The sequence below is a fragment of the Cheilinus undulatus genome, linkage group 2 (assembly GCF_018320785.1).
Source record: "Cheilinus undulatus linkage group 2, ASM1832078v1, whole genome shotgun sequence".
NCBI lineage: Eukaryota > Metazoa > Chordata > Actinopteri > Labriformes > Labridae > Cheilinus > Cheilinus undulatus.
This window is the reverse complement of record NC_054866.1, coordinates 12,490,895-12,517,533: the sequence shown is the minus strand read 5'-3', so window position 1 is coordinate 12,517,533 and position 26,639 is coordinate 12,490,895. Positions and strand designations below refer to the sequence as shown.

General features: G+C 38.4%; 1 protein-coding gene across 1 annotated transcript; it reads left to right on the top strand.

The window, feature by feature from the left end:
* Positions 1 to 2,933: 2,933 nt before the first annotated feature.
* Positions 2,934 to 26,639, top strand: LOC121515400 (solute carrier family 25 member 36-A). The gene is made up of 7 exons (XM_041796157.1): positions 2,934 to 3,350; positions 6,066 to 6,230; positions 10,558 to 10,635; positions 19,209 to 19,309; positions 23,324 to 23,390; positions 25,652 to 25,941; positions 26,028 to 26,639. Exons 1-7 carry the CDS (start codon positions 3,310 to 3,312, stop codon positions 26,219 to 26,221), a joined length of 936 nt encoding a protein of 311 aa, XP_041652091.1. The 5' UTR covers positions 2,934 to 3,309; the 3' UTR covers positions 26,222 to 26,639.

Genomic DNA, 26,639 nt, shown 5'->3' with positions numbered 1-26,639 from the left:
GATATATACTGTACCAGTCCTCACCCAACAAACTGTCCCTTTTAGGATGTTCCTCCTAGAGCAGGTCTGGTTACATCAATGTCATATCATCGAAAGCAAATCCAGTTAAACTACCTTACATTGGTTGTTCAGTGCAAGATACTGTTGATTGACTAGCTTATCATTCATTTGCATGCAATCTTTGAAAAGATAACTAACCATTCAAAAGTAAGATGTAAGTCATGTTTAAGTAAGTTTCTGTTGGTTGGTTAGTGTATAGGGACAAAACATAACATGACATTGGTGTTTGTAAAAGCCAGTTTCTAATCACACAGAAAGCAGCAGACTCACTCTTGTGCCTTCTTTGCCTTTTGTACAGTCAGACAGTAACACAATTAGGCTACATGAAAAACTGTGGCACATGATCTGGCCTTCTTAAATTGCATTTGTAATTACAAAATTAAGTAGCATGTGGATTTTATTCTGCTGACCAAATTAGGAAACTTCATTTTTGGTCCATGCATTGGAGTCTCAAGCCTCAGTTTAACCTCCTTTTTTCTCTGGCACACAAACATACTGTCACAGGGTTGCAGTTATAGTAAATGCAGAAGTATCCTCTATGTGAAATGAGAATATTTAGGTCACATCACAAAAATATAGATTGAGGCCAGCTCAGTCTGTGGATAGCAGCATCTATTGCTCAATGTCTAAATCCATCATACTGGAGCTTTGAGTTATTTTCAGGCTGTAACAACCCCTCCTTTCTTTAAAGCCTCAGTGGTTGTTTCCAAGTCCTTCTGTGTTACATAAAAACAAATTAGTGAAAGAAGTTACTGTGTAGAAATGTTTACTATTGACTGCTAAGCTCAGAAATTGAAAGTTTCTCCTGCAATTAGCCCTTGTTGCATAACTAAGTGGCGCGACTGTGTTTAGTATAAGTGATGAAGACAAATCATCATGCTGTGAATGCAGACAGTTGAATTACATCTGGTTCCTTGTTGATATTCAAGCTGAGGAGTACAGACGAGGATCCTCAAACTATTTAGAATACATTTTGTAAAATTTTATCTTTTTTAGCCCAAGGCTATGTAGCTAGGTGTTACGTAGCATGTGACAAACCTAAAAGCCACTTCAGAACTCTGTTAACTACAACTCAGAAAATATTGAGAATAAGCAGCATCAAAGCTGCAGGCTATCATAAATACAGCACATCCAGTAAATATAATCATAACAAGTTCTGCAAGTCAGATTCCCAGTTAGGTATTTAATGAAGCTATACAGTGTTAGCATTGAATAGCATGTAAATAAGCTATTAGTTTTACTACAATTTATGTGGCTTGGTAGCATCATTTATATAGGCTATGGGCAGTAGTTTTAAACAACAGCAAAGTAAGATGTGAGATGGTGTTTCTTCTAGGCCCACTGTTTATGCATTTTGGTCAAAGATTGCAGAATTTTGTTATAAGTATTTAAGTAAACTGGACTGACACCACAGCTGTTAATAATTGGTGTGTTTTGATTATGAATCAGAAAAATGAAACACAATATGAGGCATTAAATGTCATATTAATCTAAGATTGCAGTGCTGCTAACAGCAATTTATCCACTGAATTCAGTGCATGCTTGAAGAGGTAAGTCTAAGATTATAACATGAATTTAACCACCGAACAAGAACCTTCTTATGGATTAAAAATGAAATAAGAAATCAGTAAAAAAGTTTGGATGACCTATGACTTGACAATGATTAGTCTGTGAGTTTTTTTTTAAGGGAATGAGACACTAAGGCATGGGAGTAGCACAGGGGGGAAAAGGGTATTGTAGGCCGCAGTAGGGAGGGGCCCTTGAGAAGCCTGCAATGAAAAGTGTGTTTATATTTGTTTTTCTTAGTAATTAGTGTCATTATTGACTCAAAAGCAACTAAATGAATCAGTCAGTAGACTGAAATTTGTATCAGATAGCTCCTCCCTTCAGAATGTCCAAATGTCATAGTCCACAGCTGCAAAATAATGCAAGTAAATCTAATTTAGCCATAGTAAAAATGTTGCTCATAAATGGGTAAATTACAGCTCGAAAATACATTAGAATGCACAGATATTTGTAAAAATGAACCAACATTTGTTGCTTGGCTAGCGGTTAAGGGGGGCCCTGTGTAATATTCTTTCTGGGGCTCAAAATCCCTAGCTACGCCCCTGCACTAAGGAGCAATGGTGGACTTACTTTACATCACTGTGACTGCAGGGAGATGCTGACACACCCTAACCAAAGTGTGTTGAAGAGGACAATAAAGCACACAACTAATCAAGATTAAAAATAATTAGCGCACTAATTCTTGACTTCAATTTGCTTCCTGTGATTTTTTTAAACTGAACTGAACCAAGAAGGGACAATGGTGTTCTTTCATGTCACTGCAGGGAGGTGCTGCAGCTGCTTCACCAAAGTGTGCTGAAAGACACAATAAAGCATGTGATTAGTGTGTTTGAAAATAATAATAATAATAATAATAATAATAATAATAGGGCTTGCTCACTGTGTGATTAATGCATTAATGATGAGTACTGATACATGCCCTGTAAGGTTTTCCCTACTTTACCATGAATGCTATGGTATTTCTTTTCTTAAATGTAGAAATAAACCAAAGAAGCCATCTTTATATATTCAACCTGTTAACATATGCTTTCAGAGTGCCCCCCTAAGCCGATAATTGAGCTTTTTGTGGCTGAGGCCATTATTCAGCCATTGTGAGAACAATTATCTCTAATTTTCTCATGTCTTCAATCCTGCCGCACACTGTGATGGTCTCTGCCCTTCAAAATAAAAGCGGTATCACGTGAAAGAGGAGGAAACAGGGCGGGTCTATGGGCTACTTCAGCCAATCAGCGCCTCTATTGTGCGGCTTCCCATTCGACGATAAACATTGCGACCTAACCCCCAAGGCTTTCAGTCAGTGAGGAAAGGCACGTCAACGTGAATGGGGCCGGGTAGTTTCCACTGCCGCTGATATTACTGCAAGATTGGAATTACTCACTAATATTAAAGGCACACACTCACAGCATGGTGAAGCTTTGTCCTTCTTCTAAAACAGAGGCAAACCTGCCGCTCTGACTTCGACCTTTACCAACGGAAAGCCGTTAGCTCTGGTAGCTAACGTTAGCTAGCTGTGCTAGCTACATAACCCTCGTTTTTCCACGCAGCTGACCTCCACCACAACAGACGCACTGAGTATCGCTTTCCTTGCTAGGCTGGGGTCGTTCCCCCACTGTTGTTTCTTCACGTCTACTCCCATTGTCCCCGTGTTGGTGCCCCGTGGACGGTTCCCGAATATGATACATAATGAGTCAAAGAGATACTTTAGTTCATCTATTTGCTGGAGGGTGAGTATATTCTTATGTCACCTAGCTACGCTGAGAAAGCTAGCTCCATGCTCAGGACCGATTGTTTTAGCTAGCCAGTAACGTAACAGTTGCATTTAATGGATTGTTTGTATTGGTGTGCTTGGTATACAAGGGTTTTGTTGGTAGCATTAATCTTAATATCAGTGTCTGCGTTAGCATCAGTGTGACAGATGTCAGCTTACTAATTTTGGCTATGTACGTGTACCCGTGGGAGTTTGGCTCAATGTCACAACTTACAATGACATCAGTTTAATGTGATTAATACGGGTGGCTTCTGAAGCCTTTATGTTTAGTTTTAACGAGTAATTTCATACGAAATATAAACGTAGCGTTAGCTACAGACGTTAAATCTGTTTCAGCTGCTGTAGCTGTTGATGTTAACTTGAGTCCACTGTTGGCGTCTTATCGCCTCCAACATAGTTCCATCCGAAATAACTGGTGCAGACTGCCACCAAAGGTCACTCACATTAGACGTGTTTGAAAACAGACAACTGTGCACACCTGAATGGAACTGTATATAACTGAAGCGTTGTCCGTGCGGGTCAATGTGTGGTGGATTTTTGTCTTCGTGGTCTGCCAAAACTGGATGATAAATGGAGAAATTTGGCTCAAGGCTGAATTTCTTGCACCCTCAAACTCTTCTAGAAAGAATGTAAGAGATCAACGTAAGGTTGGGAGTTTTTGCCAAATCTGGATTTGTTTTTGTTTTTTTTTCTTGGTAAAGAAATAATAAATGGTTGGCACAGTACCAGAATTATAAATCTCTATACGACTTTGGCAAAAATATTGAAAACTCTTCTGATACTGCAGCACAGCAAAAATAGAAGTGTTTGACACCTTAGACTGGGCAGTTTGTCATTTTTAATAGAGATGCGCACAGCTTGTAAAATTCAAGGCCGATACCTTTGTTGAGAATATGTTAATTTGATTACCTTTTTTTGATGTAACTTACCCACGATATCATCACTGTCTCTCATGCTCGACCATAAAAACACATCTGTTTGTCCAACAGGTGACATCCTCTGCCTGATGATAAATATCTTCCTTGAATCAGCAGTTAGGTTTGTTTGATCCCAGCATGAAAAGGATATTATACATTAGATAAACATCTGGCATCCGTTCATGCCCACATTATTAGCCAATGACCAATCTTTGCCCAATGGGCTGATACTGGTTGATACTGATGTTACATTGATGCATCTGTGCATCCCTAATTTTTAATAATCATGTTGCAGACAAATTCCTACACACTCTCTAAATTGTTCAAAAAGATTGGCAACATTTCATATATTGAGGTGGTCAAAGTAATCTATGCTCATATTAAATACCTTGTGTTTCAAAGTCATCAGATCTCTGTTATTTTATTGCATGTTGGTATTAAAAGTGTGTTTTTCATTGTATTTTCAACCAAAAGAGAGAAAGATCATCATCTACATTGCAAAACTATGTTGGCAACATTTGTAAAAGTAGGCAAGGAGTGGTTTCCACCCATCTTTCTAAATTTTGCCAATGTATTTCTGAAATTTAGATGGTGTGCGGCAGTTTGTCTGCCTTTTCTCATAATTGAAAACACCAAATTTGAATGTCTAGAACTTCTATTTTCGTTGCTGTGTTATCAAAGAGTTGTCACCATCAATTGATTTCGACTTTAAACTTTGTTTGGAAAGACCCATGCCAGTATTAAAACCCAAAATGGGTAACTAAATCTTCTTGGATAAAGAATTTTACTAAAATTATTATCGCATATTGTCAGTGAGCCTTGACATGTAATTTACTTTTATTTCCCCATACAGCCATGTTCTTCCTACTGCTGTGTTTTTATTTGTCTTTGGTTTGTGCAGTAGCCTCTCAACAGTGATTAACAGCACTCCTCTGCCAAAAACTATGTTGACAAGACTGTCTATTTCTGCTTCAGTGCTGATTGAAAATTAACTCTAACTAAAGATAACTGCTGCCGCTCTTGCTTTGTTTTCATCTCCTCTCGTCTGGCCCTGCCATGCAAGTACAGTTCAGTCAGGTTCAGTTTATTTATTAAGTCCAATTAGATGTTGTTTTTGTGTTCTGTCTTATCTGTGTTGTATCTGTGACCCATGAAGGTGACTATCCTGAATAACCTGAACTTGTCATAAATTGATGCCCTGGATTTAGGGTGTTATTTCACCAGGGTGTGGAGTTATGCTTTTCTTAGGCTTGAAGATTAGTGTACTTGTTCAAGGAAAACTTTCACTAATATATTAATTATTCTTAAATTGTATATCTCATCAGTAAGACAGTGAAATAAAAAGTAGCATCCTTATTATCCCATGGATCTAATGGTCAGCCAGCAAAATAGGTGTAGTTTTTGTGTGATTCGTACTTATATATTCTAATATGGAAATATGTGCTAATGTCCTTGAGGCTGGAATTTGATGTGGCGCTGAATAGGAGCTTGCTATTATTCCCCAAGAGACACAAAGCATTCCTGACCATCTCTCTGTTCCCACACTGCGCTATTTCTTGTCATACATGCCAGGAATTGTTAGACTTTTCATAACATGCCTTTGGCTAATTTATTTATGCAACAAAATGGACAATTTGCACACACTAAGTATTGTCACTTTCTCCAACATTGAGGAAGAGACTCTTGGTATGAGAGTGGAGAATTTAATTTTTTTGCCTTGTCATCTTCACTTTTTTTGTCTACCTTTCTGCCAGATGTGGGGGCACAGTAGGAGCCATATTGACGTGTCCACTGGAAGTAGTAAAGACTCGTCTGCAGTCATCCTCTATCACTCTCTATGTGTCTGAGGTCCAACTCAGTACTGTCAATGGAGCAAGTGTGGCCCGTATGTCCCCTCCAGGACCCCTGCACTGCCTCAAGTAAGTACCCAAAATGATCGACTCTTGAACTGTGTTACAGATAGATGTACTCCTTATCAATCTTGCACTTCATTTATACAATTTGTCATAAGGGATGGGCACCAGCACTGAAGTACTCAATGAGGCCGTCATTGTCGAACATCGGACACTTGCTGTTTTAAATAATATTTCAGCTCATTCCATTAAGCTCTAGCTTTATTAGCATAGTGAGCCATATTACAGCAGCAGCAACTGCTTTATGACAGCTCCAGTGACTCTCAAGGGACATTAACTGCTGTCTGGAGATATGCTCCCTTAAATTTTGTGGAAGAAGGCAGCATCAGCAAGCTGATCATGTTTGTTGAGCCATTGTCACTGCTAGCTAAGAGTGTGGAACAGATTATGAGGAAAGAGCAGCAGAACTGAGTGCTGATAAAGTGTTTGTTACGAAAGCTCTCTTCGTGGAGTCGTATGTAACTATTTTGTCTCAAGTAGCATGCTTTGGTCATTGGAGGGGTTCGTGGCAATGACCCAAAAATTTTTTCACTGTTTCGCTTACATTAAAGTGTAATACCAGTGATTACTTGAGTTTCAATTTCAATTACAATTTTAGTATCCCATGATCATGAAAACAAGATGGTTGAAGTAAATGATTACTGTGCTACAAGCTGTTATGCACTTGTTTTGTCATGTGTGGTGGATGGAGCCACACTCCCAGTGAATGCTAACAGCACTGCGTCTGAACATCCTGACAGTTTATATTTTGGTATTATATTTTGGTTTATATTTTTGAATTAAACAGTTTAGTTTACATATCATAAGCAACAGCTTGAGTGAAGCTCAGTCTGAAGCCAACAATAAGACTATTTATATTTTAAATAATGCTTTTATTCTGGATTTGTGTTCAGAGTAGTTATTTCTTTATTGAAGTCACTTTACAAAGTTGTCTGGATGTTTTTTGGGCTCACTTACAGACTTTTGCCATAAATCTCTCTGATTTGTGAAATGCATGCAGTGTTTTTTGCACCTGTATGTTTACTGTTCCCTTTGTAAAATCTAAAAAAAGATTGTTTGCCTGGGATCTGTACAATAAGTCAAACTACCAATTTAAGTTATTACATAAGTCAGTAAAATGAGTGAGTATGCTTTATTGAAATGCATTAATGATACTTTAGTTACTTTATGTTACAAAGCTTTGGCTGCCTCTCATGATGACACACTGGTATACTTAGGCCTTATCTTTTAAAATTCACACACACATGCTGATCCCAATATCAGCCATAATGAGCTTGCATGTGGTTTTTGCCATATTTGAGCAGCTCTATTACAGAGCACTGTGTTGATGTTATACTTATAATTTTACAGAGTAGGCACAGCCAGCAACCCTCAGTTACATCATTGCTTGTTATTTCATTCTGAACAGGAATTTGAAGTGCTGCTGAGCAGCACACAACAGAAACAATAGACTGCCAACAGGTCCATGTGCAAAGTATTTGTTTGCTACAGTTTAATGTAATTATAGAGTTCTTAAGTGCTCCTTCATTAGGTCATGAAATAACTATAATATCTCAACCCCTTATTACTTTTATTGGTGCAACAGTAGCATTTATCATAGTAAAGCCACTTTATAAAGGTAATATGACCTCCCTGCAAACTCCTCTTAGATTCTTATGAACATTTAAACCTGCTGGAATCAAAACATTTTGGACACATATTGTCACTTTCTCTCAGTCATCTGTCTTCTTACTGGTGACGTTAAGTCACTGCTTGGCATTTACCTTTGAATGTGAGCGAAGGGATTGTCCAGGAGTTGGATGATGATATCGTCAGCAACGTCATCAGACTACATTTTTTGTTTCAAAAGAGTGGTGTTATTTTTGCCAAATGTTGGTCTAGATAATTGTTCTTCATATCAGCTGAAAACATTTCTTCTCTGCAAATTTCTGCTTATGGATTGCATTTCTGGCTTTTACTCACAGATACTCCTTTCTTCTTGGTCTGTGTTCTGCTGTTAGCTGTGAGTGGTAGAGGATCTCAACCCTTCCCTTGGACAAAAGCCAAAATAGAAAGAAAAACCGAGATTGAGGGAGGAAAGGAAACGGTCCAATGAACTAAATTACAACATTATAAAGTTTCTGATTTCGTAACCTGTTGGATATTTAAGTACTGATCAAACTTTCCATGGTAAAAGATACCCTAAGTTACCACATTCTCAATCACCTTGCATACTGTTATATTTTTATACGATTTATACAAAACCCTCTGGGCTAACAACGTAGTAGACACTGAAAGCTTGGGGTGAACTGTGGGTTTTCATCCTAAAATGCTTCGCTGTTCAAATATGTATCTTGCATTCCTTCTCTCTCCTGCTCTCCCAGACTTTTTGCCCACTGAGTCCTATCTTGGCAGACTCCATGTTGTTGCTTATGTTGTTTGGTCTGGCTGATGTTCCCCCCATGGCAAGGCCAACCACATCCTGAAAAACACAAAATCTCTGCCTTTTAGAAACCCTACATGGTGCACATAACAGTCCCTTTAACCAAGCAGGAAATTTGATGACAAATCCAACCTTTAATACCCCTTTGCTTTGCGAGATGTGTGTAGATTTCTAATAACTTAAGATCCAGAGCCTTGTCCAATTTCAGAAACTTCTTTGTCAAGTACTGCCTCTTTGATTTGGTAGATTGCCAGTTGTGATGCTGAAGGAAATACGATCAGCTCCACGAGGAATAGAATAGCCTCGTCTCTGCTAAAGAGGTCATGTTTGCTCAGAGCCTCTGGGAAAGTGAGTTTGATGGCACCATGCTTCTTGTCAGCTTCAATGAACTAAGTCATATTTATGAGGTAGCAGTCTCTGTGGCAGTAGATGCTTTGTTCTGTAGGCTGGCAGCATAATCCTATGGAAATCAGTCATGGCATATTTTAAGACTGCTGTTGAATACTGACAGTGCTGCAGCCGCATGCTGCATTCTGAAAGGCCCTTTGGCAATTTCAGACCTTTTATTTTCCTGGCATCATCACTAGATATAATGCTGGCAAGTGGCACATACTTAGCTTTTGTACTTAATTAAAATAAGATTGTATAAAGAGAGTAAAAGTAGCCTCCACTGGTGTCACTGTTTAGCAACCCTTCTTTTCAGGCCTCAGGTCTCACAATTTAACCAATTGGAATGATCGTTTGTTGGAACCCAAAGTGACCAAATTTAGAGGACAGGTTGGAAGCACATAGTCCCACTCCCATCCTGGTCGACAGTTTGACCCTGTCATCATAGATAGCTACACATGAAAGAATACCCTCCTCATCAACATTACAGTCAATGGGACTTTATCTTTCTTAAATGAATTTGAATGTTCTTGAAATAGGTATGTGAAACTATAAAACCATTTGGGATTTTTTTTTTTTACAAAGATAGTAGACGGAGTCTTTACCTTGCTGGCCACAAAATAAGTTATGTATGTTGCTCCTCTTCATATTCTTCACATTTAAATCAAATAATGTGATTACTATACACTCTCAGTTACAGTCAGATTCTGTCACTTTCTATAACTGTGGCATAAACGTGCAATAAGATAAAGCAAAGCTAACTAAAGCTCCTAAAATCCTATTGGTGTTTCTTATCTGACAGCAACAATAGGACAACTTAAAAACAAATAAGTTTGTTTTTAGCTGTCTAATATTCCAATCTTCCAAAGAGAAGTCACTGGGCTGTTATTGTAAGATTTATCTTTGGGCTTTCATACCTTTATTCAGACAAGACCGATAGAACTGGAAACTGGAGAGAGAGGGGAATGACATGCAGAAAAGGAGCCACATGTCATATTTGCACATGGGCTGCCTGTTTCAAGGACAGAAACAAAACTTGCATAATTTAACATTAAAAATATAAAGACAATCATTTGTCCATTGGACCCCATATTGTGTAGATGAGGGTGTTTCATTGTGTTGCTGTATAAGACATTGATAGAGGACAGAAATCTCTATGGGCATTTAACTGTAAAAATGTATTTTTATTAAGATTTATTTAACCAGGAAATCCTCATTGAGATTACGAATCTCATTTACAAGAGTGTCCTGGATATACTGTATTTGAAAAGTTCAACAGATGGTCTTGACCTGCCCAACTGCATCATTAGCATTTTGTGATAAATAAAAGCATTTTGAAAGATTAAACCTTCACCTTCATCTCTCTTTGAATCAAAATAGTTTATTGACTGACTAGAAACTAGACCACACTGGCAGGTAAAGAATCCACCCGAAATTTATAAATGTTCACCTAACATGCTGTTTTTGTAGTAGAGATGAAATCATGCTAATTTCTTTGTTCCTGTGTTTGTGTTTTACATTAAGGTTGATATTGGAGAAAGAAGGACCTCGTTCTCTATTCAGGGGCTTGGGGCCAAACTTGGTGGGCGTGGCACCTTCCAGGTAAGCTCTCACCTTGACTTGTAAAAATTATCTTATTTTTAGCAATGTGTGCTTGTTTTGCTGTTAAGCTAATACAGTTGTTATCTTGTCATGCTGTTTCAAGAAAATCCTAAACATTTTTATTTTTAATACCAATTACTTATTCACTTGAGAAAAACACAGTACAATTGGATGTAGTGAAAAGTTGTCTGCGTGAAACAGTGCAACAAATACACCAGTGTAAAATGCTGAGACACTCTGTCATTATTGTCATTAAGTACAGCCTACACTGTCACACCTGACTGCAACCTGAGGTTGTACAAAATTTATCTCCATTCATTGTGTACCACAAATGGCTTTTTCGTTGCTTACAATATGCTGGGACACAAGGGGTGTATCTGAAGTCTCTTAAATCACTGGTTCCCAACCTCAGGTCCAGGACCCTGTGGGGGGGGGGGGCTCCAAAGATATCAAGGGGGGGCACAAGGCTGTTCTGCTCAGAGGTCAAATTAAAATGACATTAACAAAGATTATGGCAGAGTTTTACTAAAATAGTTTATACAGGCATCTTTTTGTATGATAAACATATGTAGTAGTGCTGTCAAAATATGTTTATTTTCATTAATTAATCACATAAACATAATGCGTTAATTTTTTTGGAAAGCAAATTAATTGTACCGACATCATAGGTCACTGTTTCTACATGTTTTCACTGTAGCGTTGTAAACTGGATGAAAAAACAAGCCATGCATGTTGTGGTCTGGAGATAATTATTATTTTATACATCTAAACGATATGTTCCATCCAGGAGTGATGAATGAAACAGCATGTAGTCTCTATCTCTACTCCTCCTGCCTGTGTCTGTGGGCTCTCCTCCAGAGCGTGCACAAACCAACACACAGAGACTAGCACACTCTCTTGCAGGCAGAGTGATACATCCCTGTTAAAAGGTTTACTTTTTTCTACATTAAAAAGTTCCAATGCCGCTCAAAAGCACGATCTTTTGTTACGAACTTTTGTGATGCCACTAACATGAAGCTTCCATATGCTCACGTATAAATCAAACTTGTTCATGAGTGAAACCAACATTAATTGAGTATAAAACAAAATGTCAATGAAGAGACAGAGACATAAAACAGGAGGCAGACTGCCAGTAAATTGTTAATTGATTGCTTATAATATGCATACCAGAGTAAAATACTACCTACAAATGATTATAAATTCTAAAATATAACCAAAAAACCAATAAATAACAAGAGTGTACTGTAATTCTAGCTAGACTACAGTCCTGCTCATATTGTCCGTATATAAGATCAGTTGGTGCATGAAACAATTAAAATTGATTTTTGACAGTAATGAATCATTTTTTAGTTTGTGTGTGTCTAGGAGGGGCTCAGATTTTCTTAGATACAAGTAGGTGGGGCCTCAGGGAAAAAAAAGGTAGGGAACTATTGTCTTAAAATGATCCGTCCTTCCCTCTCTGCCAAACTGGGAGTAGTTTCTGATCCACCATCATAAAGACCGCCCCAAAGCTCTTTAACCCTAAAACTGCCAACCCTCACCCTAAAGGCACTTTTTCATCATTATGACTGTGTTCATAAACATAGTTCACAATCAGATGATCATTAAATGGCTGACACATCTAATAATTAAAGAAATGATTTTACTGTGAAGCATTGTGCCAGTAGAAATGTAATCACATTTTGTTTGTTGGTTTGTTTGTTTTTTTCAGATTTGTAATTACAGTGGTTATTTTATTAAACAGAGTGTCTATTACACAGAAACAATCCACTGTTTAAACAGGCTGACAGCTGATTGATGACACAGTCAGCACAAACAGACATCACTTCATGTTAGCTGCAGAAGAAAGGACATCTTATGTTTCTTAAAACATATTTTCTCAGGGGCTTCAGTCCTCATCACTTAACTTAAAAACAGATAACAAAAGATAAAACTCTTACAGGGGCAATGATACCTTTAGACTAAGCATGCTGGGATCAGCTGTGCATCATCTTTATTCAACTTTCATTAACCTGTGCAGTATTTCTGTCTCCAGCTGAGTGCAAACATCTTACATGTCTATAGTAATTGTAACAGCGTGCTCAACTACAGTATTGAATACCAGCATACTGACATTTGACATGTAATAACAGAGGGATGGTATGGAGTGACAGCAGGGCTTGAAGTGAAACCTGACACTCGCTGAGAAGACAAACATATCAACTGGTGACCATTGTGAATAGACTTTGTCAAAACCTAATGCAACATGTAAAACTAGAAGAAGCACAATGCACTCTGTAATCAACAGTGTCCCATATGGTTCTGTGATTGTTCTCTGGCTAACATGGCTTAGTGTGGGACACATTCTTCTTTTCCATCTCTCAGGTTCAGCCTTGGTGCTCGCTCCGTGGCAACAGCCTGCCAGTGTTATACAGTAGACCCCCCCCTCGCCCTCAGTCTTGGAAACATTTTTTTCCACCAGGCTGTCTAAAGTTCCTGTGCTAGAAGTGTAAACATTAACACTCCTCCAGTTCTCTGAGCTTCTAAACCAGGCCCTAACAGAGCCAACTAGCCAAGAACAAAAATCAACACGTAACTGACCTGATGATCAGGAAGCTGTTAAAGAAAGTTCAGACACGACCACTAAAGGACATAATATGGAAGATTAATTAATAATCTATCATGAGTATAATCGAATGTGATTACAATCAGTGTACAATGTATTAACAGTATACAAAGTAAGTTCAACATATCCAGGCTGTCTTTGAGAGAGTTGGCTCAACAAAACCTTATTTTGTTGTGATTTTGTTGATGCTGGTTATGAACTTTATCTGTTTACTTGGGCTTTCTGCTTCAAGCTATGCATGCGCTCATGTAAAAGAGAGTTTAGCGTGTTATTTAAAGCCTTTTCCAAATGAGACAGAATTGGCTGCTTCCATAAGATTAAAATCATAAGAAGTGATGATTCATAGACCCTCCTCTAGCTTTAGTATTTGGCCAAATTGAAGTCAAAGTAATTGATTGAATTAATCTGATATGAAATTATACCTAAAGACTAGGGCTGCGAGACTGGCCGATGTTAGATCGAGAAGAAAAAAAAAATGTACTGACTAGGGATGGGCGTTTGGAAGAAACCTGCCAACTCGAGCATTAAACAAAAAGTAAGTCAATTTGTGTTTGGTATATTATTTCTTTGTTGTAACAATGCTTCTTGGCAATAAATGTTATACCGTTTGAAAGCCTGTATATTACCCTTTTAAATGATGCCACATTTGTAAGGAACATGCATTTGTGGGATGAGCAGCAGAGCTGAGTATGTGGGTTGCGCCCAAGAAAAATGTGCCAAATCTGCTCTGCCAATGCCAAACAGCTGATTCTGACATTGACTCTTGTTTGGTGTTTGGTGGATTGGTTGATTGAAGTTTGAAGAAACAAGACATATTGACAATTTAACAGTTTATTCATTTAACAAACAGGAGCCTCAGTAGCTTGTGGAAGAGCAATACACAGCCACAACAGCCTGGCACCTCCTCCTCATGCTGGTCACCAGCCTGGTCACACACTGCTGTGGGATGGCATCCCATTCTTCAACCAGCATTTGTCACAAGTCAGCCAACGTGGTTGTGTTGGTCACTCTGGCATGAACAGCACACCCAAGCGGATCCCACAAGTGTTCAATGGGGTTAAAGTCAGGACTGCTGGCAGGCCATTCCATCCCCTCCACTCCCAAATTCTGGAGGTAGTCTTTGATAAACCCCGCTCTATTGGGTCTGTTGGGGCAAGTGTTGTCATCTTGGAGGATAGAGTTCTTGCTGACAGGGTGAGAAAACGGTATTCTGCGGGTGTTGTGTTCTTGGGACACCCACTTCGCGGCCTGTCTCTGACATTCCCCGTTATATGGAACTTGGCCTTCAGTTTGGAGATGGTACAAACGGTCACTCCAAACAATGCTGCAACTTGGTTTTGCAGAACACCAGCTTGAAGTTGCCCTATCAGACCGGCCCTATCCAGATCAGTCAAATGTGGCATGCTGATTCTTGAAGCAGACATCTACTGACCACTGTAGCAGGGCCCATGTTCACAGGTGCTGCCAATCAGGCACCTGATTGGCAGCACCTGGGGGTACCAGAAGCTCAAAACAAGAGTCAATAGCAACAGCAAAATTAACTGTTTAGCATTGGCAGAGAAGATTTGGCACATTTTTCTTGGGCGCAACCCACATACTCAGCTCTGCTGCTCATCCCACAAAGGGATGTTCCTTACAAATGTGGCATCATTTAAAAGGGTAATAAACAGGCTTTCCAACGGTATAAATGTATTGCCAAGAAGCATTGTTACAACAAAGAAATAATGTACCAAACACAAACTGACCTCCTTTTTGTTTTAAGTTTATAATGTTACAGATCAATTAATTGATCAATCTCTATGTATGTATAAAAACATACATACATACATACATACATACATACATGGGCATATACATACATATGTGTGTGTGTATATATATATATATATATATATATATATATATATATATATATATATATATATACACACACACACACACATATGTATGTATAACATTTCCCTATATAACAAAAACAGGTCACTATCGAGTGTGTTTCTCAATGATTTATTTATTTTCACTCTTAAGCCTAGGGCTCTTAAACATAAACAAGGCATGGTCTATTGTATTATCTATTGCAGGGATGCGCAAAAAATATGCAAGCATCTCAAAAAACTATTCAAACCCCAAAACAACCACAACAAACAATAGCTTTAGTTGGCTGCCATTTTTTTCACAAAGTCAATAGCCCATCATATAACAGAGAGTGGGCCTCATTAAAAAAAAAAAAACAACAAACAAGCAAAAACAAAACCCACTCACAATGTCATGGCAGTAGATACTGTCATGCAGTGCAAAGTAAGACGTGTTTAGTCTCTCTATTAAATGCCAACATCAGATTGACTAAATTTCCCGCGATCGACCAAATTCTTAATGACCAATTAATCAATCATCGATTAATTGTTCCCATCCCTAGTACTGACAATCTGCCAAAGCACAGAAATGACCATATTGCCTGTTCTAACTGTGCAGCTCTATTCTCCCTCGTCCCCTTCTGCTTCCTGGTCTAGCGGTGATTCAGTGGCTGAAATTGAAAGTGAAACTTAAAGTTTAGTTCTTATACAAGCTTTAACTGCCACATATGGAATAGTGACACCACTTCTTCATGGCAGGACTGTGTGTGAAAGAAATAAGTCCTATTCTAGGATTTGTTTTAATTTGCTAATTTTGTCAGTTTTACTGGTCTGTAAACAAAGCTGTTGTGTCTATTTGTGAACAGAGGGTTGCATATCTATATAAAGCTGCAGCTGTAGTATTTCTGCTTATACTCAAGATGTTGTACGATAAATATCACAGTGTAATAACGGCCTTATAAACATTAAAATAGATTTAAAAACAAAAGAAGACAAACAAATTATAATTCTAAAGTGGAGTGTAGGAAAAACTCAAATCGGCACCATAGAATAGATCAGAATTCAGGGGAAAAAAATGCTTGGTGCTAAAAATATTCTGGAGAACACCTCCAAACCAGGCAAGGAGGTTCCCAGATGGTGAAAACAATTAATGACAAATATTGAAATATTTTATGCACTGTCCAGCAGGTAGCCGCAGAAGTAAAAGAAAAAATAACAGACTCGACTTTTGAATAGAATATTTGTGCATTTTTAATATTTTATGATAAATATGCTTTTCAGTAACTTAAGAATTATCCTTAAAACCAGAATGAAAAAGAATCTTGATAAACTATAGATTGTGATCTGGCCATAGGAATTGTCCCTTGATTTTTTTTTTTCCATTATCACCCACCCTTACTGAAGAATAATCATTTTCATTTTCTGCTGTGTGTTTGATATAAAATCAGGAGTGTTAAACAAACATTCAGGAATGAAGAAATATACATTTCATAAGATGTTGGGTCCTCAGTTTTTTTTTATTTTGATGATCTGCTGAAAAATTAACAATGTTGCAATTTGAGCCCGGAACTGCTCTGAGACCCCAGACTATCAGGTATGAAAACAACTCTGACTTTAGGCTCAGAGAACCAGACATATCCTCATATGTTGCTCTTTAAACCCCAAGTGCACTCCAATTTGACCCGAAAGCATCATCAGGTTATGACCGAGGGCCTCCAGTGAAATGGCTTTAGTTTATCAAAGTAAGAGCACAAAGTTTTATTCTCCTTTTTTCACATCCATTCAACACATTTGCTAATGAGTCAAAAAACATTCGGAAATATTAAAAATGCAAAAACAAACTGGAGTTGGGCGTTGAGGACTAAGCAATGCTTAGTCTTATTGATGTCATCCGTGCTTATGCTGCTTAAGATTGACTGTAACCATTAGTGTAGTAGAGATGCAGTACTGGCAGGACAGTGGACACCTTAGAAACTACAACTGCAACACTTTATGCACTAAAAAATCTATTACAATGAATTTTTATCAATTCCATTTGATATTAGAATCTTAGATTTACACTAATTAAATGCATCACTATGTTTGATTGTTAATTCAAACTCAGATGTAATGTAAACTCTCCCATCTCTTATGGTCTCTGATCACTCAATCAGTCAAACTTTATTTAAAAGTATCTTTCAGACAAATTCAACTGAAGTTCAAAGTAGGGCTGAGTATTGTGAAAAGATAATGAATCTGAAATATTTTTAATTATGATCTGATTTCACTATGAATTGTGGTGTCAAGAGTGTTAATTTTTCCATCATTATGCTCTTTTTGATTAAAAAAAAACAGATTATTTACAGTACAAAGCATGATTGATGACTGTGAGTTTTTGTAATTTCTGTACAACTATGATTTATTCTTACATCTGTGTATGTACTCCAGAACATCCATGCTGCAAAATATTTCAATTAAGAAATATAAGACGTCTAAGTATAAGACGTTTTAATTGAAATATTTTGCAGCATGGATATTTCAATTAAGATGGTTTTTAAAACAAGTCTTTCGCTCACATTAAACCTTAAAGAGATACAGCACCTCCTGTGATTAGAACATTTCTGAAGGCTGCATGCATTTAGAGTCACTTTGTTTTTGAATAGCTCAGTGCTACATTGCTGACTGTGGGACAGGAGATTGGGGCTTCAAATCTCAGTCAGAGCACACCGAGTGTCCATCAAGGGCTGTTAGATAAGGTCCTTAAGGACAGGAACACCTGTCCCAGATGTATGTCGCTCCGAATAGAAGCGTCTGCTTAATGACATAGTAACATTTTAGTATACACTCACTGGGATTAACTGTTTAGCCCTGGTTCACAGTGTTCAAGGAGAGCACAAAGGTGATTGACCAAAAGCTAGAGCGTTAAATGATTACGAGTAGAATGCACACCAATGAGAATTTAATGATATGGCACCATAATGATGAATGATTAACATAATAGGAGACAACAAGAATAATAAGAGACATGAATAAAAGGCAAAGTAATAAATGCATGGAACAATGACAACAAGATTGTTTATAAAATGTATTACTATTATAAAACAATGATAAAGATTTATTAAAACATCTCAAAGATTAAATAGCTATAAAATAGGACACTATGAGATTAGATAGTCGTAAGAGATCAACAAAATAGTCTTGATGAATGAGACACTACTGGTGTCTGATTCTGTCTGGTTTTGTGTGAGCACAGTTGGCCTCGTACTATTTCTAGGCAAGTTATTGACACAATTTCCAAGGACACATGGCTGTGTGAAACCATGGCTTTATGTAAGCACCACAGGGCTTCTCTCATTTATTTTTCGGTAGCAATGAGGCATGAGATATTTATTCTCATTATGTTGTCATTCATCTTCTTGGCTGTCTCTGCTTTTTCTGCTCTAAAACCAGGCAGCATCAGAAGGAAGCCAGGTATTTTGCAGATGGCTGTTAGGTAATAACATCCCCCAGCCATTATCCTCGTTACCCCTCTGTGGTAATGATGGGTAGATTTGGGGCTAATGACTGTGGTCAGCTGCTTACGCTGCAGCCAGAAGGTCCCTGTGCTAAGAGTGTGTAAAGTGTTTTGTTAGCAGCTTACATGAATGAATGAAACTCAGCGTCCTGAGCTGTGAGAGGGATTCAGAGGTTAATGCACAGACAAACACTGTCCCTTCATTACACTGATGAGTTTCAGCAACATTAACAGCCTGACGAAGCTCATTTTGTAAATGAAGGTAAAAGTTAACCTGCAGACTGCACTGTGTGTTTTCATAGAGAAAAAAACATTCTGTTTTTAGACAAAAACGTAAATGTCTGTGGTCATTTTAACCTTTCTAATTAGCTGTTACAAACAGAGAAGTGTGGTTTTTATGCTGAATACCCTCTTTGTCTAACGGCTGATTTACTGAGACTGTTGTAGCTCTTGGCTTTAAACTTGATGAATTTTTAAAGCTTACTGAGCTGAACCTTTAATTGGAACAGTTTTACTTGCTGAAGTAGAAAACTTAATAAGTATTATCCTGTCTGAAGGCACAAAGGTTTGTTTTTTTGTCACTGTAACACAAACTGATCTTTCCGTATTTTTCTTCCAACAGAGCAATCTACTTTGCTGCTTACTCCACGGCCAAAGAGAGACTGAACAGTGTGTTTGAGCCTGATTCCACACAGGTACACATGATGTCGGCTGGAATGGCAGGTAAATATATATGCATTTATGTTGGGTAACAGGCTAACATTAATCCACAGGGGGAGGCTTTTTAACTCACTAAAATCTGAGGGACAGTTTCCTATATGCTTGACAGTAAATGGACCTGTTCAGTGGAAGCATAAGTAGATGGTGGTGTTGCATATATGACCTGGTTTGTGTAATGTATGGACTAAACGGCTGCTTTTGTTTTGACTTTGGTCTCTCTGTAGAGAGTATCAGCCAAACCAGTTTTTCTCCTGTTAAACTCTTGTCTTTTGGACACAATTTGCTAAACAAGCCATTATATGAAGTCCCTTACTTAAAACATTGTAGACAGATTTAACCCGATGTAGTTCAGCTTTTAAAAGATGTGCTCGTAAAGCAGACTTAAACAAATTCATAAAAAATATTCAATTGAGGTCATAGCTGAAATATTGTCATTATTACTCTCTGAAGCTTTGTATTTGGAATGTCGTCAGCTCCCTTATGACTATACTACAAGTAAATGCAATGTTGGACCAAACTGTATTACGAAAGGCAGTGTTAGTAACTGAACTACATCTTTTGTAGCTTTATAGTGGCGTAGCTGTTTTTCTGAATCAAGCAGCCTTTTGGTATCTTTGCCATTTAGCTGATGAAGTAGTGCTGTAGCATCCAAACAAGCTACATTTTCAATAGCAAAGCACTCTGTCACTGTCCAGAATTGAACTTCCAAGGATGAGAATGAGACACCAGCTGATACACAGACATGTGCTGTAGTGGATTATTTATTTCTGCATGATGGAGACATGATGGCCAGTTAATCCCTCATGTAGAATTTCCTGCTTCTGGCAGGCAAGAAGAGAAGCAAGTATGATTTAACCCACCAGAAAACATGAGTGAATCCTGAATAAAATAACTTGACACACCCCTAAAGTTTACCATCACAAGTGCAGATTACCATATTTACTAACTGACCATACTTACACACCATTGCTGCCCAGCTTTTAAGGGAGAGAGACAGAAACCCTTACTCATTATTTACACTCTGGTGAGGAAACAGTAACAGATTTTAATGATAACCATGATAGTTATCACATCATTCAATGTATAAATATCATTAAAACCATGTCCAATAACTGTGTTTTAATATCATGGTAAATAATGTCTAGAAAACGTGCAACAAGGGTTTGAGGTGGATGGGAAAACAGCACACAGGCCAACTGGTTAAGTAAAGGACAACTTTTTAAAGGAGGCATTGCTGTCTCGCTCATCTACTCTTATCTGCACCACAGCATGTAGTTCCTACAAAAAAGATCTCAGACTGTGGGTGTCATAAAGATTCATTGACTTCAGCTGCTCCTCTGGTCGCTGTGTAAAAAACACTCCCAAACTTTGTACTATTAGTTTAAAATGTTAATCTAACGTTGAAATCTGTGTTAAAATTAGCTAAATGGACGTTAACTGGCTTACTTGATGAGCTGATAGACAGTTATATTAATGTGTTTAAGGTCAGATCAGTAAAATATGAATAAACTGTCATAGTATTTTCAAATGTAACATTAGGAAAATTAAACTTGAGTTTTTGATAAGAAACTTGTGTAAATGCAGTTTTGAGGATGAGAAATGTTTGTATTTTTACTGACATAAAACAGATGTGCAGCTATAACTTTTTAACATTTCACCTCAAGCTTTACTCGCCTTATACCACTTCTGATAAAAGCACGTTGTTTTATCTTTCCACTAAACTACAAAAAGTTATAAATAAGGACCCAGAGCAAAAGGGAACTTCTGGTTAAAAATATGATTTGTGTTGTTTCTCAGTGGTACTTTCAGTACATTTCTGTACCATCAAATGTAAAAAAAAAATGTTGATTTGTTTTAAATCACATAATATCAAGATAGTATCAAAGTATTTTGTACCTTATGAACAAAGTACCTTTGCCCATGCACATTAGACAGGGTTTTATGTTGACTTTTAATATTTTAATGGTTTTACAAACAAAAAGCGTATCCTGCTTTTGCTGCTAATTTGATCTTAATTTAAAGGGCATATCAGTACATTTATTTGAAAATTTTCAGCATATACCCTCCCCTCCAAAAGTATTGGAACAGTGGCGCTAATTCCTTTGTTTTTGCTGTGGACTGAAAATATTCAGGTTTGACATCAAAAGAGACTTGATGCAGTTATTACAAGCCAAAAATATGCAACTAAATATTAAGTCTCAAATCTAGTTGGTCTATCTGTTCCAATACTTTTGCTCACCTAAAAATGTAGTGTTCCATTACAAATAATGCTATCTTCTAAGGTGTGTATCAGATCCAGACATAAATACATGGAAAAAAAAAGCTGAAATGTTGATCTGTTGTCTCATATTTATCTTTTAATGTCAAACCTAAATGTTTTCAGTCCACAGCAAAAATAAAGGAACTGGTCTCACTGTTCCAGTACTTTTGGAGGAGAGTGTATAACAATGTAGTGATCATGCTGATAACCGTTATATCTCAGGTCACTATAATCTAGGGATGCACAGTATGTATGATATCAGAATTGGCAGAAATTAGCTGAAATTTAAATAAGTATCAGATACTGTCAAAAATCCAACATCCTGCATGCCTACTATAGTCGTGAAGTTATGTTTTAACATTTCTATTACACTGAAAACATTTCAGCATGGTTTGGTAAATTAAATTTACCTCATAAATTACAATCTAAGTCTCTTGCAAAATTAGCATAGACAAAACAAAAGTAAAGTACTTTAATACAGAAAAAATAATGCCACTAATAATGACTTGTAAATGAAAGTAACTTTGATGTAGCTGGCTATTTTTGCTACGTTTGTCCTCGGGGTAGCTTTGGTGTACTGAAGCTTATTTTTTCAGTCATTTACATTTAGCTTAGCCCACTAGAATTTTCAGATAGCTTACCCATCACTGGATGTAGGTCATTCAGGCAGGCAGAGCTACAGGTTGTGTCTGCCTTTGTGAATGGGTGAATGTGACAGGGCCTATTTAAGCAGACCGTGACTCAGGCCTTTTAACAGCACATCCAAGGTCAACTTTTGTTAAAGTATTTTTCTCCAGGGGCAATCCCCTTACTCTACTGTGTGATACCAGACTGAGCTGTACTGACAGGTGACGAGGTGTTGACAGTGCTAGGCTAATCTCGCCAGTGCAATGACACACAATACTTTCAGCAGAGGTTAGAGTAGGCTTCTGACATGGCTAACAATAGCTCTAGATATGCAGGTCAAAAGTCCAGCACTGGTCAGGCTTCAATTTTCTCTGAACAAGCTGCATTGCTGAACATAATTGTTATATCGGGGGAATTTGTTGCATTAACAAGACCTCAGCTGTGTTCTTCCAGCATGTTTCCTCTGCTGTCATGACATCACATGAGGCTGCTTTATGGTGGGTTTTCTCCTCTGGAATAACGGGGTCATCTGAAAGTAAAGTGGTTTCATGCAGGTTATATTGCTACACACAAGCCTGTGTCTGTTTTAGGCTTAAACTCTACCATAGCTCTCCTTTCGCAAGGGCATGAGACCCCCGCACCACCAGGGGTCTCTAGCTGCATCTGTGAGGAGTAACTTGGGTCTGCGTGAGTACTCACCACAGATCTCTGCTTTTATTTACCTTTGGTTCTTCTCTCTCTTTCTCTCTCTTTCTGCCTCTCTCTCCAATACTCTGTAACCATCTAGGTCGTTGCATAAGAAGAAGGTCTTTTATTTTTTTATCTATTAGAACAACATTGACTTCATTTGGCATTCAGTTGCCCTCTACTAGCACACATAGGATAGTCTGTAGAGGGGCTAGCATTCTCTCTCTAAGCTGCTTTTGTGATTTTTAATTCTATTTAAGAATAAGATATTAAGTCGCTATATATATATAAACATGAATGCAGCTTAAAGAACACTGTTACATAGACTGTTAGTGTTTGTTATTGTCTGTGGACAGTTAATTGCACCACCTGCATTTTGAAGCTTAGGCTAACATCAGTATTTCTTTGAGCAGATTTAATTTCTTTTTCTTTTTCCTCCACAGGGTTTACAGCTATCACAGCAACAAATCCAATATGGCTGATAAAGACCCGTCTACAGCTGGATGCAAGGTAAATTGGCAATGTGAAAGGTTAATGCCTTAAAAATTTCACAGCACGTGGTCATGTGTCATCAAAGAGACCATGATTGAAATTTAAAATTCACATTTCAGGCTTCAGGGTGATACTTTTATTCCAAAAAACAACACTGCAAAGTGAAAGTGAAGCTGGTTCGATAGACCAGCTGATTCCCAGGTCGTTTTCACACCTGATAGTCCGGGGGACTCGGCCCATTTTGGAACAGAAATGGCAACATTGTTGCACTTTCCTTTGGCACTTTGTGCCACTTCCTGCCTTTGGTTCACAAGTTGGTCCGCTCTGCTTTCACTCCTCAAACAAACCGCACCAGGATTCGTTTGGAAGTGGACCAAGACCCCCTGTTTTCAAGCAGACCAGAGTCCACTAATTTGGTCCGCACCAGAGTTTGCATGTGCAGCTCGATAGCAGCTACGTCACATGTTTTGTTGCTCTGATTGGCCCGTAGAGATGTGACAGACAGAATGTTCATTCAGTCACAGTTTTTTTCAAAGCCTCTGCCTTTTCTCAAACGTTTCCTATTGAAGCTTTCCCAGATGGATGTATGAAACACATCCATCTGGCATGTCAGGTTAGGAATAAATAGCGTTTTTGCTGCTGTTTAGTCTCAGGGGTTCTATGACGTAACATTATTTTATCTGGTCACTGGTACAAAAACATACATCCTTTCTTGTGGGTGTAACATATTTGGTACCTTCAGCTAGGGGTGTTCGATAGGACAATCTCAGGTCATGAAGATGTAGAATTTATCAGAGATTTGCAACAGCTGTTTTATTGTGGAATTGTCTCTAGTACTTCTAGCCCTATGCTCCCTCACCCCCCTTTTCTGTTCATTAACTTCAAAATTTGTTTTAAAAATTTAAAGAAAAATCTGTGATAAAAATGAGATTGTGATCTGGCCATAAAAAAAAAAATGTGATATGGTATTTTTTCCATATTGCCCAACTCTACCTTCATCTGTTGTCTTGAAAAAAAAGCAAGACATGAGCTATTTGTACAGTAAATATACAACTCCAGAGAGTGCAGTGTAGGTGGAACACTGTGCAGATGGACCATTCCTTTGAAACATTCCAAGAAGAGCAGACATTTCCCTGTAGTTCTTCCTCTTGACTTGAAGCACCTCTCTGCTCGTGGCAGATCCATGCTGATTTGTTTCTGTCGTGTGTGCTCCTGCTCTCTTGCTCTCTGTTTCTCTCTCTCATTCTCTCTCCTAGGGGCTGGGAAACGTGTAACGTTAATATGCGATTTATTTGATTTTCTGGTGGTATTCCATGGTTATGGTGGGACACAAAAACCAATGGTTCTGAACTAGATTAGCCTCGGGACCCACCACCTCCTTTATGAGAAATCATGAACATATGATGATAGCGCTGGCAGCGTTGGGCATGTAACACACACACCTCTTTTATTTAGTGGTGAGTGCAGGTGTGAGACAAAAAAAACAGTGTGTTTATTAGCATGCTACAGCAAAATGAACTGTAACATTAATTACATTGGGTTTCTAATTGATGTGATATGCAACCAACAGCTGATAAATGAGTGAAATAGATGTGTGAGATAAACTGAGGAGAGGAGTGAGGAACAAAGTAACGAACATCATAACTTGAAGATGCTTTGCACAAATCTGCGTACATTATGCACAAATTAAACACAATATTATTCTTGCTGTAACCCAGACAGATATTTAACAACACTGGATTATTTCACAGATGATTTATGTTTCTTAGTCCATGGGTAACGTGCTGATCAAATGAGCACGCGCACAGAAGGGTGTTGGTGATGATTCAGACAGGTCATGGAGGATCAGCTGTGCTCCACTCCTTTACTAGCTACCATACAAATGATTTTAAAGTGCCAGGAGCAATAGCAGGGGACTTTTCACTTCGATTGGACCACTTCATGCAGAGGCTGCATCTGTACCATGCAACCTATGGATCTCAAAAGGCCTTTTTTGCATTGACTAGAAATCTCATGAGATTTTAGTCTCCATGATCTAATGGCACAAGATCTTGTCACGTCCTTCAGTCAATTAACTGCAGGTATCATTCAAGGCAAGGCATGCTCCTATTATGTGTCCTTCTTCCTCTTCTACATGTGCACATCTTCTCATGCTCACTTAAGAGCAGCAACAAGGAAACTGGATACTACGTCATTTGATTAAAAGTTCCAAGACACTTCTTTTCTTTGGGGGTTTCATTGATACATTGATAACCATCTTCTTTCTCTTCTTCCCTCAGGAACCGTGGTGAGCGAAGGATGAGTGCGTTTGAGTGTGTGCGGCGAGTGTATCAAGCAGACGGCCTGCGAGGCTTCTATAGGGGTATGTCTGCTTCCTACGCTGGTATCTCAGAGACTGTGATCCACTTTGTGATATATGAAAACATCAAACGGCGCCTCTTGGAGGCCAAGGCACCGCAGAACATGGAAGAGGAGGAGGAGGCATCTAGAGATGCTTCAGACTTTGTGGGCATGATGCTTGCCGCTGCCACCTCGAAGACCTGTGCCACATCTATTGCTTATCCTCATGGTAAGAGTTTGATTGACAACATGCATGTTTTTTCATCATTCATAACTTCTTTTCCTTTAACCTTTTCTTTTTTTGTTGTTATGCAGAAGTGATCCGCACCAGGCTACGAGAAGAGGGCACCAAGTATAAGTCCTTCTTCCAGACTCTAAGAACAGTGCCCAAAGAGGAGGGTTACCGCGCTCTGTACCGGGGCCTCACCACCCACCTGGTCCGACAGATCCCCAACACGGCAATCATGATGTGCACCTATGAGCTGGTGGTCTACCTGCTGAACGGTTAAAATCCCCTCACCCCACCCTCTGAGACTGTAAATGTTGCCCTGCCCTTGTTCGGAGACAGAAAGAAGAGAATGAGAGCACAGCAGCTGGCACAACAACCTGCTCAACAGAAGACAGAGACTGCACCGTGACCTTTGTCTGAAGACGAGAGTGGTTGTTGAAACTAAGTTGGCAGTTTTGTTCTAAAACCAAAGGGTCTGACACAGGGAGGAGGATAGCAGAGTTCCTCACATTGGTTTTGGGATCAGCAGAGGCAGAGTAATGGTTGCCCTATTTTATTTTTGTTCCATCCTTTTCTCCCTTGGGTTATGTGTGTTTCTGCTTCTGGAAGCTCAGAGTACTGATGACATCACCCAAGTTTAAAGTGTATTCTGCCTCTAACAATACTAATAATTAGAGAGAAATACATTAATTCCAATA